Here is a 13,990-nt window from a genome sequence, read left to right on the forward strand (position 1 = left end):
GCTCCTGGGCTTCTGACTGCAGCCTGGCTCAGCCCTGGCCGTTGAGGCAACTTAGGGAGTGAACCAGTGGGTAGGACGATTGTGTGTGTGTGTGTCACTCTGCCTTTCAAATAAATAAAGTATTAAAAAAAAATTAGGAGGACCCTTTCTGTTTCCAGCAGGCCCTGGCTCCCAGGTCTAACTCTGAATGTCTGCAGAGGGTGGGGGAGGGGTTGATCTTCTCCATTTGTCTGTTGCACTATGCAGAACATTGAAATATGTGCACGCTGGATTAAAAGGGCAATAGCAGCGTCCGTCAGTGCTACCGCACCTCCTGCTAAGCGTTTTACATATGACAAACTCTCAAGTTACCTTCACCCAAACCGCTTGGGTGTCCTGCTCTGCTGACAAGGAGCCTGAAGCCGAGGTCTCAGAGATGGCCGTAGGTGTTGGGGCCAGAATTCGACCCCTGTCCCCTTCCGGAGCCTTCGCTCTCCCCCACAGCTGCTCAGCCGCGTGTGGGTCGAGCAGGGCTTCGCACTCCCTGGGACAGACGGAGAAACAGGCTCCAGGAGGGCTCTGCAAGGGCCCACGTTCAGCAGTGGTGAGGCCAGGTTTTCGGGAACCGACCAGCGCTACCTCTTTCTAATGGGAGACCCGTCCAGAGCCCCTCCTGTCTCCCGCCGCCCGGCCTGCAGCTAGCTCACGAGAAGCGTCTCTTTCCAACCTGTAGCGGCACCGCCCAACCCGAACCGCGAGGTGGCCGGCGACACCATCATCTTCCGGGACACGCAGATCAGCAGCAGGGCCGTGTACCAGTGCAACACCTCCAACGAGCACGGCTACCTGCTGGCCAACGCCTTCGTCAGCGTGCTGGGTGAGCGCCCCCACAGCGGTCTGCCCGGGGCTGCGTGAGGATCTGGGTGTGCCTTCCTCCCAGCGAAGAGCAGGGCGAGCGAGAGGCTGGCGGGACGGGGGACTCGCCCTCACCCTCGGGGTGTCGGGTGGGAGGTGGCTCCTGGCCTTGCTGAGCCAGGAGAGGGCTGTGGAGGGGCAGCTCGAGGATCTGCTGGATAAGTTGGGGAAGCCCCTTGCAGAAGCTGGGGGGCGGGGCAAATAGGTGAGCCTCCTCCTGGAGGGGGGAGGAGAGATGCTGCGAGGAGGAGGCGTGCAGGCGCCAGGTCCAGGGGGAAGCAGGGGGAGAGGTAGACCCCGCAGCCAGTGCCGGTTCTCGCCTCAGACGTGCCACCGCGGATGCTGTCACCCCGGAACCAGCTCATCAGAGTGATCCTGTACAACCGCACCCGGCTGGACTGCCCGTTCTTCGGGTCTCCCATCCCCACGCTCCGATGGTAAGTCGCAGGGGGTCAGGCCTCCCCTGGCGGGGTCACGGGTCTCACCTTGCTCCGCCTCAGCTGGCCTGTCGTGGGTATTCAGCGAGACCTGAGAGCCCCGAAGGGCCAAAACTGGGCAGAGCACAGCAGACCACCTGGGTCAGCCCCTCCGTGTGCAGAGCGGGAAACTGAGGCCCCGAGAGGCTCAGGGTGCGGCCTCCTGGCCCGGGGCTCCCGCGGCAGCCCCCTCTCAGTACGCCGTGTGTTCTGCTGCTCCGTCGTGAGGTTTAAGAATGGGCAGGGGAGCAACCTGGACGGCGGCAACTACCACGTGCACGAGAACGGCAGCCTGGAGATCAAGATGATCCGCAAGGAGGACCAGGGCATCTACACCTGCGTCGCCACCAACATCCTGGGCAAAGCCGAGAACCAGGTCCGCCTGGAGGTCAAAGGTGAGGGCCTGGCTTCCCAGGCGCAGCCGGGACCACGTGCGGTGTTCACGCGGGAAACCCCGCCTCCCAGGCGCGGCCGGGACCACGTGCGGTGTTCACGCGGGAAACACCGCCTCCCAGGCGCGGCCGGGACCACGTGTGGTGTTCACGTGGGAAACACCGCCTCCCGTTGACCCCCCACGGGCCCTCAGCACCTGCACATCCCCCCAGGCTCCCAGCTCCCCAGGGGCTGGGTCCCTGACTCACTCTGCCATCAGCCTGCCCCAAGGAGGGTGGGGAGGGAAGCTGCTGTCCGCACTGACTCCCACTGCCACCCCAGAAGCCCCATTGTGTGCTCCCGAGCCAGATGGAAAGATCTGGAAACTCCTCCCTGTGACCCCCGCCAGCCCCGACCCCGGTTCCCACCAGCTCCCAGGGTTGGTCCGGGGCCTCGGGATCACCCGCCATGGTCATATGGGGGTGCTGGGCAGAGAGGAGACCCCTGGTGAGCTCCTTGGGCTTTCTGCAGACCCCACCAGGATCTACCGGATGCCAGAGGACCAGGTGGCCAAAAGGGGCACCACGGTGCAGCTGGAGTGCCGTGTGAAACACGACCCCTCCCTGAAACTCACCGTGTCCTGGCTGAAGGACGAGGAGCCGCTGTACATCAGCAACAGGTCTGGTGCTGGGGCATCACTGCTGGTGCCGGACACCTGTTCCCTCTTCCCCTCTCTGCCCCCCAGCGCCCCTTGCTCCAGGTACCCTGCTGGCAGCCCTGCTTGCAGTACTCGTGTTCTCCAGCAGAGGGCAGGGTTGGCCACTCCAGCTAGCTTTGGGCCCCAGGCTGGCTGCTGAACCCCTCGCCCCACACTAGGACCCAGGTGTTAAAAGTAGGTAAAAGGCCCTGGCCTGCAGGCAGGGTTGAGAACCCCTGGGAGCGGCCTCTGTCCTGGGGCTGGTGTCGGGCCCGGGCTCCCGCAGTTCCCAGCCATGTCTGAGCGTGGCTAGGGTGGGCAGCCCTCCGTTGTTGCACACAGCGATGTCACCGGCTCACCCTGCTCCCCTGGGGGACAGTCCAGGGGGCCTGGGACAGGCTCCCCTGAGCCCGGTGACGGAGGGGAGCCACTGGGCTGAAGACGGGCAGAGGCACGAGGGAGGCAGGGGAGAGGCCCCGATCTGCTCCTGCCTGGCGGTGCCCTGGTTTGGGGCGGGGTGCGGGGAGGGAGCGCAGAGCCCAGGAAAGCCACGGAGGCAGGCATGGGCCAGGACACAGCTCCAGGCCACGTGAGCTCCGCCCCTCAAGCCTGGAAGTGCCTGTGGTGACAGTAAAGGCCCTGCCTGTCTCAGCACAGCACTGGCCTCGGCCCCCTGCCCGGGAGAAAGCAGCACCCTGCTCCCACCCGCCCCCCAGCCGCCCCCACCCGCCGTCCTCCTCTCATCCCCACCGCACCTTCGCAGGATGAAGAAGGAGGATGACTCGCTGACCATCTTCGGGGTGGCCGAGAAGGACCAGGGCAGTTACACGTGTGTCGCCAGCACTGAGCTGGACCAGGATCTGGCCAAGGCCTACCTCACCGTGCTAGGTGACTGCTGCAGCCCACGCTGGCCCTGACCCCCTTCCAGCCTCAGGCGTCCCACGGGCAGCACCTGCCCCTGGGGCTGGCCCGGCGAGGAGACCTCTGGCCCCTTGACCTCAGGGTCAGGAAGCTGCCTCTTTGAGCAGGCGGTGCTGGAGCCGCTGCTAGAGCCACTGACGCCCCCACATCCCAGCTTCCGGGCACCCTGGCGATGGGGACAGCGGAGGGAGGCCTGTCCCTCCTTCACGGCTGGCTCCGCACCCCTGAGCCAGCTCAGCCCTCCCAGCGTTAAAGCACAGGGGGTTTGCACACAGCAGGTTTGGGATCCTGCTTCAGTCCCCTCCCTCCATCCCCCCTTCCTCTCCACACACACCCCTCCACCCTACTGGCCTTCCTCCCCTCCCCCCCCCCCGCCCACTCCCCACTCTGGTGCCATTTCCCAGTTCTCTGCTCACTGAGCCAGATGATGGCACTGCCTGTCCTCCTGCCCCGCCAGATGCCCCACCAGGCCGTCCCAGACCCAGGAAGGAAGCAGAGCCCCTCCCGCCCCTCCCCTCCTCCGCCCTCTGCCCCACCCCTGCCCCCATCCCCTCGCAGTGGAGGCGCCGTGGCTGATGGCTGTGGTGTGGATGAGGGCGGGAGGGAAGCGGAGCTCCTGCCCAGCCGTGGAGGCGCCATGGAGGCCTCTGTGAGGGCGGGGCCCGTGGAAGGGAGGGGGAAGCAGGGCCTGGACCGCCTTCGTCCCGGCTACCTGGGGCCCCCGTTCCAGATCCTTCTAACCTGCTAACCTGCTAACCTGGATAACCCGTCTTACCTTTGCAGCTGATCAGGCCACTCCAACTAACCGTTTGGCTGCCCTGCCCAAAGGTAATTTGTACTAATCATGGCCAGGCACGGGGGTGGGCTCCAGGAGGAGGAAGGCACTGTGGAAGGGCCGCCTGGGTGCTCGTGTCCGCCCTCCGAGCCAGCGTGCCCGGCCCCTGCTACGGGTGGAGCCAGGTGGAGCCTGGATGCCTTCCCCGCGCCCGTCCCCTCCCGGCCTGGCCCCAGCCATGCTCAGGTCACCCCATCATCGGCGGCCGCCCCTGGGGCAGCCTGACCGTGTCTGCTCTCTGTCCACGCAGGGTCCACCCTGCACCTGCTCACACACGTGCGGGGCTGGTCCTCCAGGTACCTCTGGTCACCCACCTGGGAACAGCCGGTTCAGGGAGCAGGAGGACGGCACAGCTCTTTCCTCCCGTCCCCCCTCCCCCACCAGCCAGTGGCCATGTGGCTTTTTTTTTTTTTTAAGATCTATTTATTTGAAAGAGTTACACAGAGAGAGAAGGAAAGGCAGAGAGAAAGGTCTTCCATCTGCTGGTTCACTCCCCAACTGGCCGCAATGGTCAGACCTGCGCAGATCTGAAGTCGGGAGTGAGGAGCTTCCTCCGGTCTCCCACGCGGGTGCAGGGGCCCAAGGACTTGGGCCATCTTCCACTGCTTTCCCAGGCCATAGCGGAGAGCGGGATTGGAAGTGGAGCAGCTGGGACTTGAACTGGAGCCCATATGGAGGTGGTGGCTTTACCCCCTATGCCACAGCACTGGCCCTGGCCATGTGGCTTTATGCCTAGGCCGGGATGGCCCTCTGCCCTGTAAAGCAATCCCAGTGGGGTTAGAGCCCGCAAGATGCTACCCCCCCCCATTTGGAAGCCTGCTGGGGCTCCCGAGCACCGCCCCCACTGCTGACACTCGCCTGGCCTGGCCCTCCCTGTCCGCCCTGCCCCCAGGCACACACCGAGGGCGGTGATTGTCACAAGAGTGGAGACAGAAGTCCAGGATCCCTGGGCAGCTCGTCCGACACCCTCGGGACGCGCACCCTCGACTGCTTCTCCCCCTGTCCCGCGTGCCCTGTCTCCTGCCTCCCACCCTTTGATGTTCTTTTTGGCTTGATGTTGAAATGTGGGGCCTCCTCTTTGTTCTTCCTTGGCCCCAGAGGGCAGGGTCCCCGCACCAACCCCCAAGCCTGCCAGGGGCCGGGCCCTGCTGTAGTGCAGACCTGGGCCCGGTGGGGCCGTGCGGGGCGGGCACTGGCTCAGGAAGTGCCACCTCGCTCAGGACTTCCTCTGGCGTGTCCTCTCTCTGCTGCCAGGGCGGCCAGACCGGCCCCGAGACCTGGAGCTCACCGACCTGGCCGAGCGGAGCGTGAGGCTGACCTGGATCCCGGGGGACGCCAACAACAGCCCCATCACAGGTCAGCCTGCGTCCCGCGCCCCAGAGCCGGGAAAGAGGGCTGGGAGGAGCCGCCCTGGCTCCAGGCCCCGCCTCGCTACCGTGGTCCCTGGGACACCTGGAGCCCAGGTTTCCTTTCTGTGTAGGGGGAAGAGCTGGCCCTGTGCCCCTGTCACCGGCTGAGGGCGCTGGCATGGAGGGGCTGGAGCCGGAAGCCCCCGCAGCTGCTCTGTCTCCCTTGCCCACTCAGACTACGTAGTCCAGTTTGAAGAGGACCAGTTCCAGCCGGGGGTCTGGCATGACCATTCCAAGTTCCCAGGCAATGTCAACTCGGCTGTCCTGCAGCTGTCCCCGTACGTCAACTACCAGTTCCGGGTCATCGCCATCAACGAGGTCGGCAGCAGCCACCCCAGCCTCCCGTCAGAGCGCTACCGAACCAGTGGGGCACGTGAGTACCCGAGGGCTCCCAGAGAAAGTTCTGGAAGCCGCGTGAACGTGGGCAGGTCATTGTCCCCAAGGTGCAGCTTCCTCACAAGGAGTGCTGGCCACCCCTGCGTCGCGGGGTCAGTACCTCTTGTCACCTGTGGCCTTGATCCTTGGTTGTCTGCTGGGGTGGGGGGTCGTGGGGATGTGTGGCGGGCTCAGTGACTGGGTCTCACATGAGAACTCAAGCACGTCAAGTTTGTGAGCTTGGGTGGTGTGCACCAGTTCCTAGACGTTCCCCTGGGTACTAACCACCAGGGAGGAGCCGGTCTGAGTTGAGACACAGTGACAGGAGGCGTGGTCCACCTGTCGGCCATCCTCAGCGTGGAAAGCCTTGTGATGGACGCTCTCTGCCAAGGGAGTTCAGCTGAAGAGAACTCGGCTGTGCTTTGGGGGGTTAACTCCTAGCTGGAGAGGTGGGGTTGGACAGTGAAGATGCGCTTGGGACACCCGCGTCCCATAGGGGAGCCCCTGGGTTTTAGCTGAGGCTCCACTTCCAACTCCAGCTTCCCGCTAACGTGCACCCTGGGAGGCAGCGGATGGCCATGGCTCAAGCACTTGGGTCCCTGCCGCTTGTGTTGGAGACCGGGAGACCTGGCTCCAGCTTTGGTCTGGCTGTTGTGGGTATTTGGGGAATGAGCCAGCAGATGGAAGAGAGCTCTCTCTGTCTCTCCCTCTCTTTCCTTCTCTCTCTCTCTCTTTCCTTCTCTCTCTCTCTCTCTTCCTCTCTCTCTCTCTCTCTCTGACTCTCTTCCTTTTGAATCTCGGGGCTGGTGTTGTGGCACAGCAGGCTAAGCCACCACCTGCAACACCAGATCCCGTATGAGCACCAGTTTATGTCCCGGGGCTCCGCTTCCGATCCAGCTCCCTGCTAATGTGCCTGAGAAAGCACCAGAGGAGGGCCCAAGTGCTTGAGCCCCTGTCACTCATGTGGGAGACCAGGAGAGAATTCCTGTCTCCTGGCTGCAGCCTGGCTCAGCCCAGGCCATTGCTGACATTGTGGAGAGTGAACCAGCAGATGGAGGATTCTCCTCTCTCTCTCTAACTCATCTTTCAAATTCATCTTTTAAAAAAGAAGCAAGTTCCGGCCGGCGCCACAGCTCACTAGGCTAATCCTCCGCCTTGCGGCGCCGGCACACCGGCTTCTAGTCCCGGTCGGGCGCCGGATTCTGTCCCGGTTGCCCCTCTTCCAGGCCAGCTCTCTGCTATGGCCTGGGAGTGCAGTGGAGGATGGCCCAAGTCCTTGGGCCCTGCACCCCATGGGAGACCAGGAGAAGCACCTGGCTCCTGCCATCGGATCAGCGCGGTGCACTGGTCGCAGTGCGCTGGCCGCAGCAGCCATTGAAGGGTGAACCAACGGCAAAGGAAGACCTTTGTCTCTGTCTCTCTCTCTCACTGTCCACTCTGCCTGTCAAAAAAAAAAAAAAAAAAAAAAAAAAAAAAGAAAGAAGCAAGTTCTAGTGAGAAAGGTGATTGAGGAGGGAGTTGAACCATACTTGGGACAGAGCGTGTGTGTAGATGCTGAGAGGAGGCAGAGTAGACCCGTCAGCCGGGAGGGCGGTGGGTTGCCTGCTGTGTTCTGGAAAGACATGAATTGGACTTGAACTTTGCATCGGTTTGGGTTCCAGCCCCTGAGTCCAACCCCGGTGACGTGAAGGGAGAGGGGACCAGGAAGAACAACATGGAGATCACGTGGACGGTGAGTCCCCCACCCCCGGGCCTTGCAGCTGGCCGCCCTCTGCCCCTGCACCCCGAGACCCCGAGGCCACCCAGTGGTCCAGGCTGTCCACTGGCTTGGGCGCTCACTCTTCTCTGAGAAGCCAGGCTCCTCTCTCCAGCTGGACAGCCGGGAAGCACACAGGGCAGGTGTCTAGGAACCAGACGGGGGCGAGGACACAGAAGCAGCCGTGCCATAGACTGCCAGTGTAGCAGAGGTCGGAAAGGGCGCCAGCGAAGCGAAACGGGCTTCGGGCCAGGCTGCGGGACCGGATCCAGGGGCTCCGCCTCTGAGACCTGCCTGGCCTGCTCCTCCCTTGTAGCCAGGGAATGCGGTGCGGGGCGCAGAAGTCTCCCTCCAGGACAGGTGTAGAATCCCGTCTTTGTCCTGGCTCACTGGCTGCATTTCCCAAACCCAAGCTGGAAGGGGTGGTCTCAAATGACATGTGTTTCCAAACCATGTCCAAGTCCGAGCGAGGCAAACCTGGCCACAGTCACGCTTCCGAGCTGCTGTCAGGCGTGACAGGAGCAAGGAGATGCAGCCCTCGGGTGCCTGCCCACCCCTGGCTTCCTGTGGGCCTGGACTCAGACACCTGCCCTGCAGGCTCCCAGGACCGCATCCTGCCCCCCCCTGCCGCCTTAGGGAAGGGATGGGACCACGCCCACCCTTAGGGAGCCCTGTCGGGGGGCGGGATGGACACATGTGGGCTTGGCAGAATCCGGTCAGCTCTGGAAGTTTGAGTCCACTGGCAGCAGGGACGCTGTGGCTCTGCCCAGACTTGTGCTCTCTGGCTTTGGAGAAGATTCCGCCGTCCTTGCCCGAGCCTGGTTTTAGTGTGGCCCCGGCACAGGAAGAGTTCCGTTGCAAATAAAAGCGCTGCTCCCTTTGCATCTGCAAATGTGGGTGGTTCTTGGGGTCTGAGTGACTAAGTCCCGTGGAAGATTTCGTCACAGGAAATCTACACTCTGCCAAATTCACGGGGCTCTGGACTTGGCAGGGGGCACTCAGCAGGGAAGGGGGCTGGCCAGCATGTCGTGGCTGGAGGCACCTTCTCCACCCTCTCTGTCCGTCTGTCTGTATCTGTCTGTCTGTCGCCCCGCACAGCCCATGAACGCCACCTCCGCCTTTGGCCCCAACCTGCGCTACATCGTGAAGTGGCGGCGGAGAGAGACTCGCGACGCCTGGAACAACGCCACCGTGTGGGGCTCTCGCTACGTGGTGGGGCAGACCCCGGTCTATGTGCCCTACGAGATCCGAGTGCAGGCCGAAAATGACTTTGGGAAGGCCCCCGAGCCAGAGACGGTCATCGGTTACTCCGGGGAGGACTGTGAGTACCCTCCCCTCGGCCCTGGCCGGGCCCCTCAGCCACTCGTGGGCCAGAAACCTGGAGGGGGGTGGTGGGAAGGCAGCCCACTCCCAGGAGGGAGAGACGCCCCAGCTGCCGATGCCAGGAATGAATCCGGGTTAGAGCCACCGTGCCACGTTGCTCAGCCACTGCTGACGTCGCACAGACATGGAAACTGAGACCCCAAAAGAAGCAGCCCTGGCCAGTGTCATAGACTAGCAGATGCCAGGCTCAGAAGCAGGACCTGGGTCTTCGGATCCATGGGCAGGCGACAGCACCGCCCAACCAGGCAAGCTTGAGGGAGATTTGGGGACCGCCCCTCCCCTGCGAGCCCTGCCCCTGGGTTCCCCTTCCAGGGGAAGTCCTGAGGGACGCAGGCCAGCCGCCGCCAGCATTGCTAGTGCTGCCCAAGCCCTTGAAATTGGCCCTCAAAAGGAAGCTGGCACCAGGCAAACCAGCAAGATTCTGGAAGTGTGTGAAGACAGATGTGCCCGGCTTCCTGGAGGTGGCGGGCTCTGTCCCCGGCACCTCAGTGCTCCAGGCTCCTGAGAAAAGCAGGCGCATCCATGGGGTCCCCTCCTGGCTCAGGGTGACCCCTGCCCTGCTGGCCCTGGGTTTGATCTAAGAAGCAGCCATGGAAGGTGGCGGGGGGCAGAAGAAGGAGTGAGGCGAGCCCTGGGGACGGGTGACCTCAGGGGCAGTGCAGGGTCCAGAGGTCAGCAGTCTCCCCTCGGGGAGCTGGAGGGCAGGGAGGTGGAATCCTGGAGGTGATTATGGGCTGACCCACAGGGGAGAAGAGCAGGGCGGGTCCCAGGCCCTCCCTCATCTCCACAGCAGCAGCCACTTCGGGATGGGAGCCCACCGGGGATTCTGGATGGGGAGCGTGGTGCCGGCTCACGCACCACCAGTTTCCCTTACACCTGCCTGCCCGGCCACCTGTGCGGTGAGGGGTCAGCGGGTGGGCTCAGACTGGGCAGGAATGAGGCAGGAGGAGTCCAGGGAGTTCCAGGGAGCCGTGAGACGGGAGCCCTTCTGAACTGGCTCAGGCAGTTCGTCCGTGGGTTTCCCGCGGGCAGAGAGCAGATGCACGGCACATAGAGAGCCAGCGGCAGGGCCCGCCCGAGAGCCGCCTCGCGGCCAGCAGCAGCAGGAAGCCGTGGCGCCACCCTGAGCCTTGGTGGAGCAGGGGACGGACGAGTCACCACGACTCCACCCCCAGCTGTGGCCTTGGGTGGAAGAGTGCGATGCTGGGGGCCTGTAGCCTCTCACGGAAGAGCCAGGGGAGCTGACACCCACCCTCCCCGTCCTCCTGCCCTGGGGACTCTTGTTGGCACCTGCTGCTGGTCAGGCCCAGCTGGAAGCCTGAGACAAGGGAACAGCCCTCCCAGGTCACTGTGGGCGTGGGGAAGGGTGGGGCCAGGAGGGCTGTACCTGACAAGTACGCGACTCTCGTCATCACGCCCAGAGCGTGTAGGGGGAATCCCCACTCCTGGACCGCGCCTTCCGCCACTCCCCCCAAGTACAGCCTGAGGGAGGACCCAGCGCGCAGTGGAGGGGAGGCCTGGGGCAGGGGCAGCCCTGCTACATAACCAGCTCTCTGTGCCAACGCCTTGCAGATCCCCGGGCTGCACCCACCGACGTCAAGGTCCGAGTCATGAACAGCACAGCCATCAGCCTGCAGTGGAACCGTGTCTACTCGGACACGGTGCAGGGCCAGCTCAGAGAGTACCGAGTGAGGAAGCCAGCTCCCGACCCCGCCTAACTGCCCAGCTCACTAACCAGGGTCGGAGGAGCAGACCGGGCCGCAGAGGTTCCCGGGGGGCCTGGGGGTAGTTGCTACATAATGAGCTAATTCAGGAAGGGTAGCAGTGCAAAAACACACCCCGAAGAAGGTGTGTGTGTGTGTGTGTGTGTGTGTACATACACACCTAGTTGGGCCGCTGTGTCTGTGGCTCCCACACCAACAGGCACGGCCAATCTCCGATTGAAAACATTCAGGGGGAAGAAAGCGTGTGTGCAAACACACTCAGGTGACTTTTCTAGTCTTTCAGCATAGTGACTGTCTGCCCGGCACCTGCGTCGCGTGCGGTGTCAGCAGTAACCCAGAGCTGATGCAAAGTGGGCAGGAAGGGGTGCTGGGTGAAAGCAGATGCCACGCCCTTTCTCTAAGGGACCTGAGCATCCACGCCCCCTCTGGGATCCGGAGGGCCCGGAAGCAGTGTAGACCCCGTGTCCTGTGACCGAGGGGCTGTGCACTGCGGGAAGCATGTGGAGGGCTCCAGGTTGGGTGACACGGCACAGTGCGCGTGCACACACACCCATCTCGGGCACCGCTCGGCGACTCCTCCTCCCCTCCCCCCGCCTCCCCCATCCTACAGCCCCTTCTGGGCCGCTGCCCCCCAACCCTGCGCAGTCTCACAAAGCCACCACCACTGACAGGCAAAGCCCCCGGAAGGTGTGCACGCCCTCCCTGTCGCCACAGCCAACTCTGGGGCACTCGGGCCCTGGGCCCCTCCTCCCCGCCCTTGGGCAGTTTTCTGCTCAGCCTCTCTGCTGAGCTGAACTCTCTGCTGTCTCTGTAAAGACAAGGGGGAGCAGAGGCAGGAAGAGGGGAGGACAAAACACAGGTGCCCAAGGGGCCTGCAGCCCAGCAAAGAGGAAGCCACGGAGCAGCTGTGTGGGAACGCGGCTGCCCGGGAAGGAGGCTGTGGCCCGGGCCTAGGACTTCCGAGGGTGCCAAGAGTTGGCTGAAGACTGGTGTGGGCAGAACAGAGCGGGGAGTTAGGGGGAGGGACAGCAGTGCGTTCGCCTGGCTGTGACCTGCACCCTTGACCTTGCCTGGAGGTGTTTCTGGCTAAAGCTCCCATCGAGGCTCCCTCTAAAGCTGGACTCCTGACTTTGCCGTGGGTGGCCTGGGTGACGCTGGTGTGGCAGCCTGACCTGGGGCCTCCCACCCACTGCTAACCGGACCTCACACTGCCCACTCACGCCGTGGTGCCCTGTGACACCGCTGTCCCATCCTCGCTCTGCCACCACACAGCCTGGCACCCCACTGGCTCGGGCGCGTGTCCATCCCTGGACCCCATCCTTCAAGGTCTGCCAACAGAGTGAAAGGAAACCGCTTGACCTCGAAGGATGAAAGCCGCCCTGTCTCACGTCAGACACCCGCCTCCTGCCTGCCACCCACCTAAACCCTACTAATCCCGCCCGAGGGGGCGTGGCCTGGGAGCCCGGCCCGTCCTCGTGGTTCTGGCACAGAGTCTGGGCAACCTGCTACCCAGCTCGGAAACCAGTCTCCTGCCAGAGCGGCCCAGATGTCACTCGCGTGTTCCCAAAGACGGGGCATCGCCCTGCCGCCTGGCGCTCGGAGCCTGTGGCAAGCCCAGGGACGCGCGGGTACCGCCACCACCACTAACGGCTAACCCGGCTCGGCTGCCGGCCCCTCACCAGCCTGCCTCTGTCCCAAAGGCCTACTACTGGAGGGAGAGCAGCTTGCTGAAGAACCTGTGGGTGTCTCAGAAGAGACAGCAAGCCAGCTTCCCCGGGGACCGCCCCCGGGGCGTGGTGTCCCAACTCTTCCCCTACAGCAACTACAAGCTGGAGATGGTGGTGGTCAATGGCAGAGGCGATGGGCCTCGCAGTGAGACCAAGGAGTTCACCACCCCGGAGGGAGGTAGGTGTGACCCCGGCGCCGAAGCCGAGGACCCACAGGCTGCGCGCCCGCGGCCCAGGTGCCCTGCCCGACAGGAGTGAGCGGCACCAACTGCTGACTTCACCACGGACGGACGCCCAGGGGTGCGGTGGGAGCCACAGATCTGTTGAGCAGAGCCTTAGGCCTCCGCGGTCGTGGCCGGCAGCTTTCGTGGAGACGCCTGTGCAGGATATGGGGGCTCCCCTTGGAGCTGCCCAGGCTGGGGTGCAGGCGCCCGCGAGGTTCCTGGTGTGCACCAGGCCAGGGTGCAGGCGCCCGCGAGGTTCCTGGTGTGCACCAGGCCAGGGTGCAGGCGCCCGCGAGGTTCCTGGGGTGCCCCAGGCTTCCTCCCACTCTGGCCAACTTTACCCTCTCGTTTCTCCCCCTGTCCCCCATTTTCCTTCCTCCCTCCTCTCCTCTGGCCTTCCCTCTCGCCTGTCTTCCTCCCTATCTGGTTTCTGTTGTGCGCTCTCCCCACGGCCCCCGCCCTGCCTGTCCTCCCCGGGCATTCCCTCCTGGGTTTCTTCTCCTCTCCCTTGAACCTTGCATTCTCAGCCCAGACGCCTGGGCCCCTGGTGTAGGTCCGTGTGGGGGCCAGGGTCCAGGGCCTCTCTCGGAGCAGCCAGGAGTGGCTCTGCTAACGTGGGAGGCGTCTGCAGGAGCAAAGCCTGGCGGGCTGAATCCTGGGCAGCCACTAAAGAACTGGGTTTGCTTCTCCCCTCGTAAGCAGCAGAGTCTGACCCTGGGCACAATGACACTGTGTCTGGGGCAGCAGCTGTGGCCCCCCAGGGACTCTGCCAGGTTCTGGGCTGGCGGCTCCTGGCATGGGGGCTGCCCGGAGGTCCCGTCTCTCACACCTGTGCTTTGTTTTCTGTCTCTCCTCTCCTCTCCTCTCCTCCCCTCCCCACCTCCCCCAAGTTCCCAGCGCCCCCAGACGTTTCCGAGTCCGGCAGCCCAACCTGGAGACAATCAACCTGGAGTGGGACCACCCGGAGCACCCCAACGGCATCCTGGTTGGATACACACTCAAATACCTGCCCTGTGCGTGCCGCCCCGCCCTGGGTCCTATGTAGTCTGGGGGTCAGACCTGTTCCCTTTGCTCGTACGACAGGACCGAGGCACAAAGCCCACAGCACAGAGGGCGTTTTGGAGGGGCAGGGGCCAGGGGAGGCTCCCCAGGACTTGGGGAGATGGCTGAGGCCCCCCCGACAGTGTTGCCTGCAGG

The 13,990-nt window shown here is 63.9% G+C and overlaps 1 protein-coding gene across 22 annotated transcripts in view; it reads left to right on the top strand.

The window, feature by feature from the left end:
* NFASC (neurofascin) overlaps positions 1-13,990 on the top strand; it is a 180,995-nt gene that overhangs the window by 135,411 nt on the left and 31,594 nt on the right. For 13 of the 22 annotated variants that reach the window (XM_070055159.2, XM_070055168.2, XM_070055160.2 and 10 more), the window contains 13 exons: positions 713-856; positions 1,220-1,331; positions 1,599-1,765; positions 2,274-2,421; positions 3,203-3,327; positions 4,144-4,188; positions 5,450-5,551; positions 5,780-5,977; positions 7,641-7,711; positions 8,834-9,056; positions 10,691-10,806; positions 12,543-12,747; positions 13,684-13,806. In XM_070055159.2, coding sequence (XP_069911260.1) covers positions 713-856; positions 1,220-1,331; positions 1,599-1,765; positions 2,274-2,421; positions 3,203-3,327; positions 4,144-4,188; positions 5,450-5,551; positions 5,780-5,977; positions 7,641-7,711; positions 8,834-9,056; positions 10,691-10,806; positions 12,543-12,747; positions 13,684-13,806 — 1,779 coding nt within the window. The remainder of the gene's footprint in view (positions 1-712; positions 857-1,219; positions 1,332-1,598; positions 1,766-2,273; positions 2,422-3,202; positions 3,328-4,143; positions 4,189-5,449; positions 5,552-5,779; positions 5,978-7,640; positions 7,712-8,833; positions 9,057-10,690; positions 10,807-12,542; positions 12,748-13,683; positions 13,807-13,990) is intronic. The other 9 variants (XM_089312095.1, XM_089312096.1, XM_070055156.2 and 6 more) reach the window with 3 other exon arrangements.

This window comes from Oryctolagus cuniculus, chromosome 13 (genome assembly GCF_051225735.1).
Source record: "Oryctolagus cuniculus isolate XC-2025 breed Fujian yellow rabbit chromosome 13, ASM5122573v1, whole genome shotgun sequence".
In the NCBI taxonomy this organism is placed as follows: domain Eukaryota; kingdom Metazoa; phylum Chordata; class Mammalia; order Lagomorpha; family Leporidae; genus Oryctolagus; species Oryctolagus cuniculus.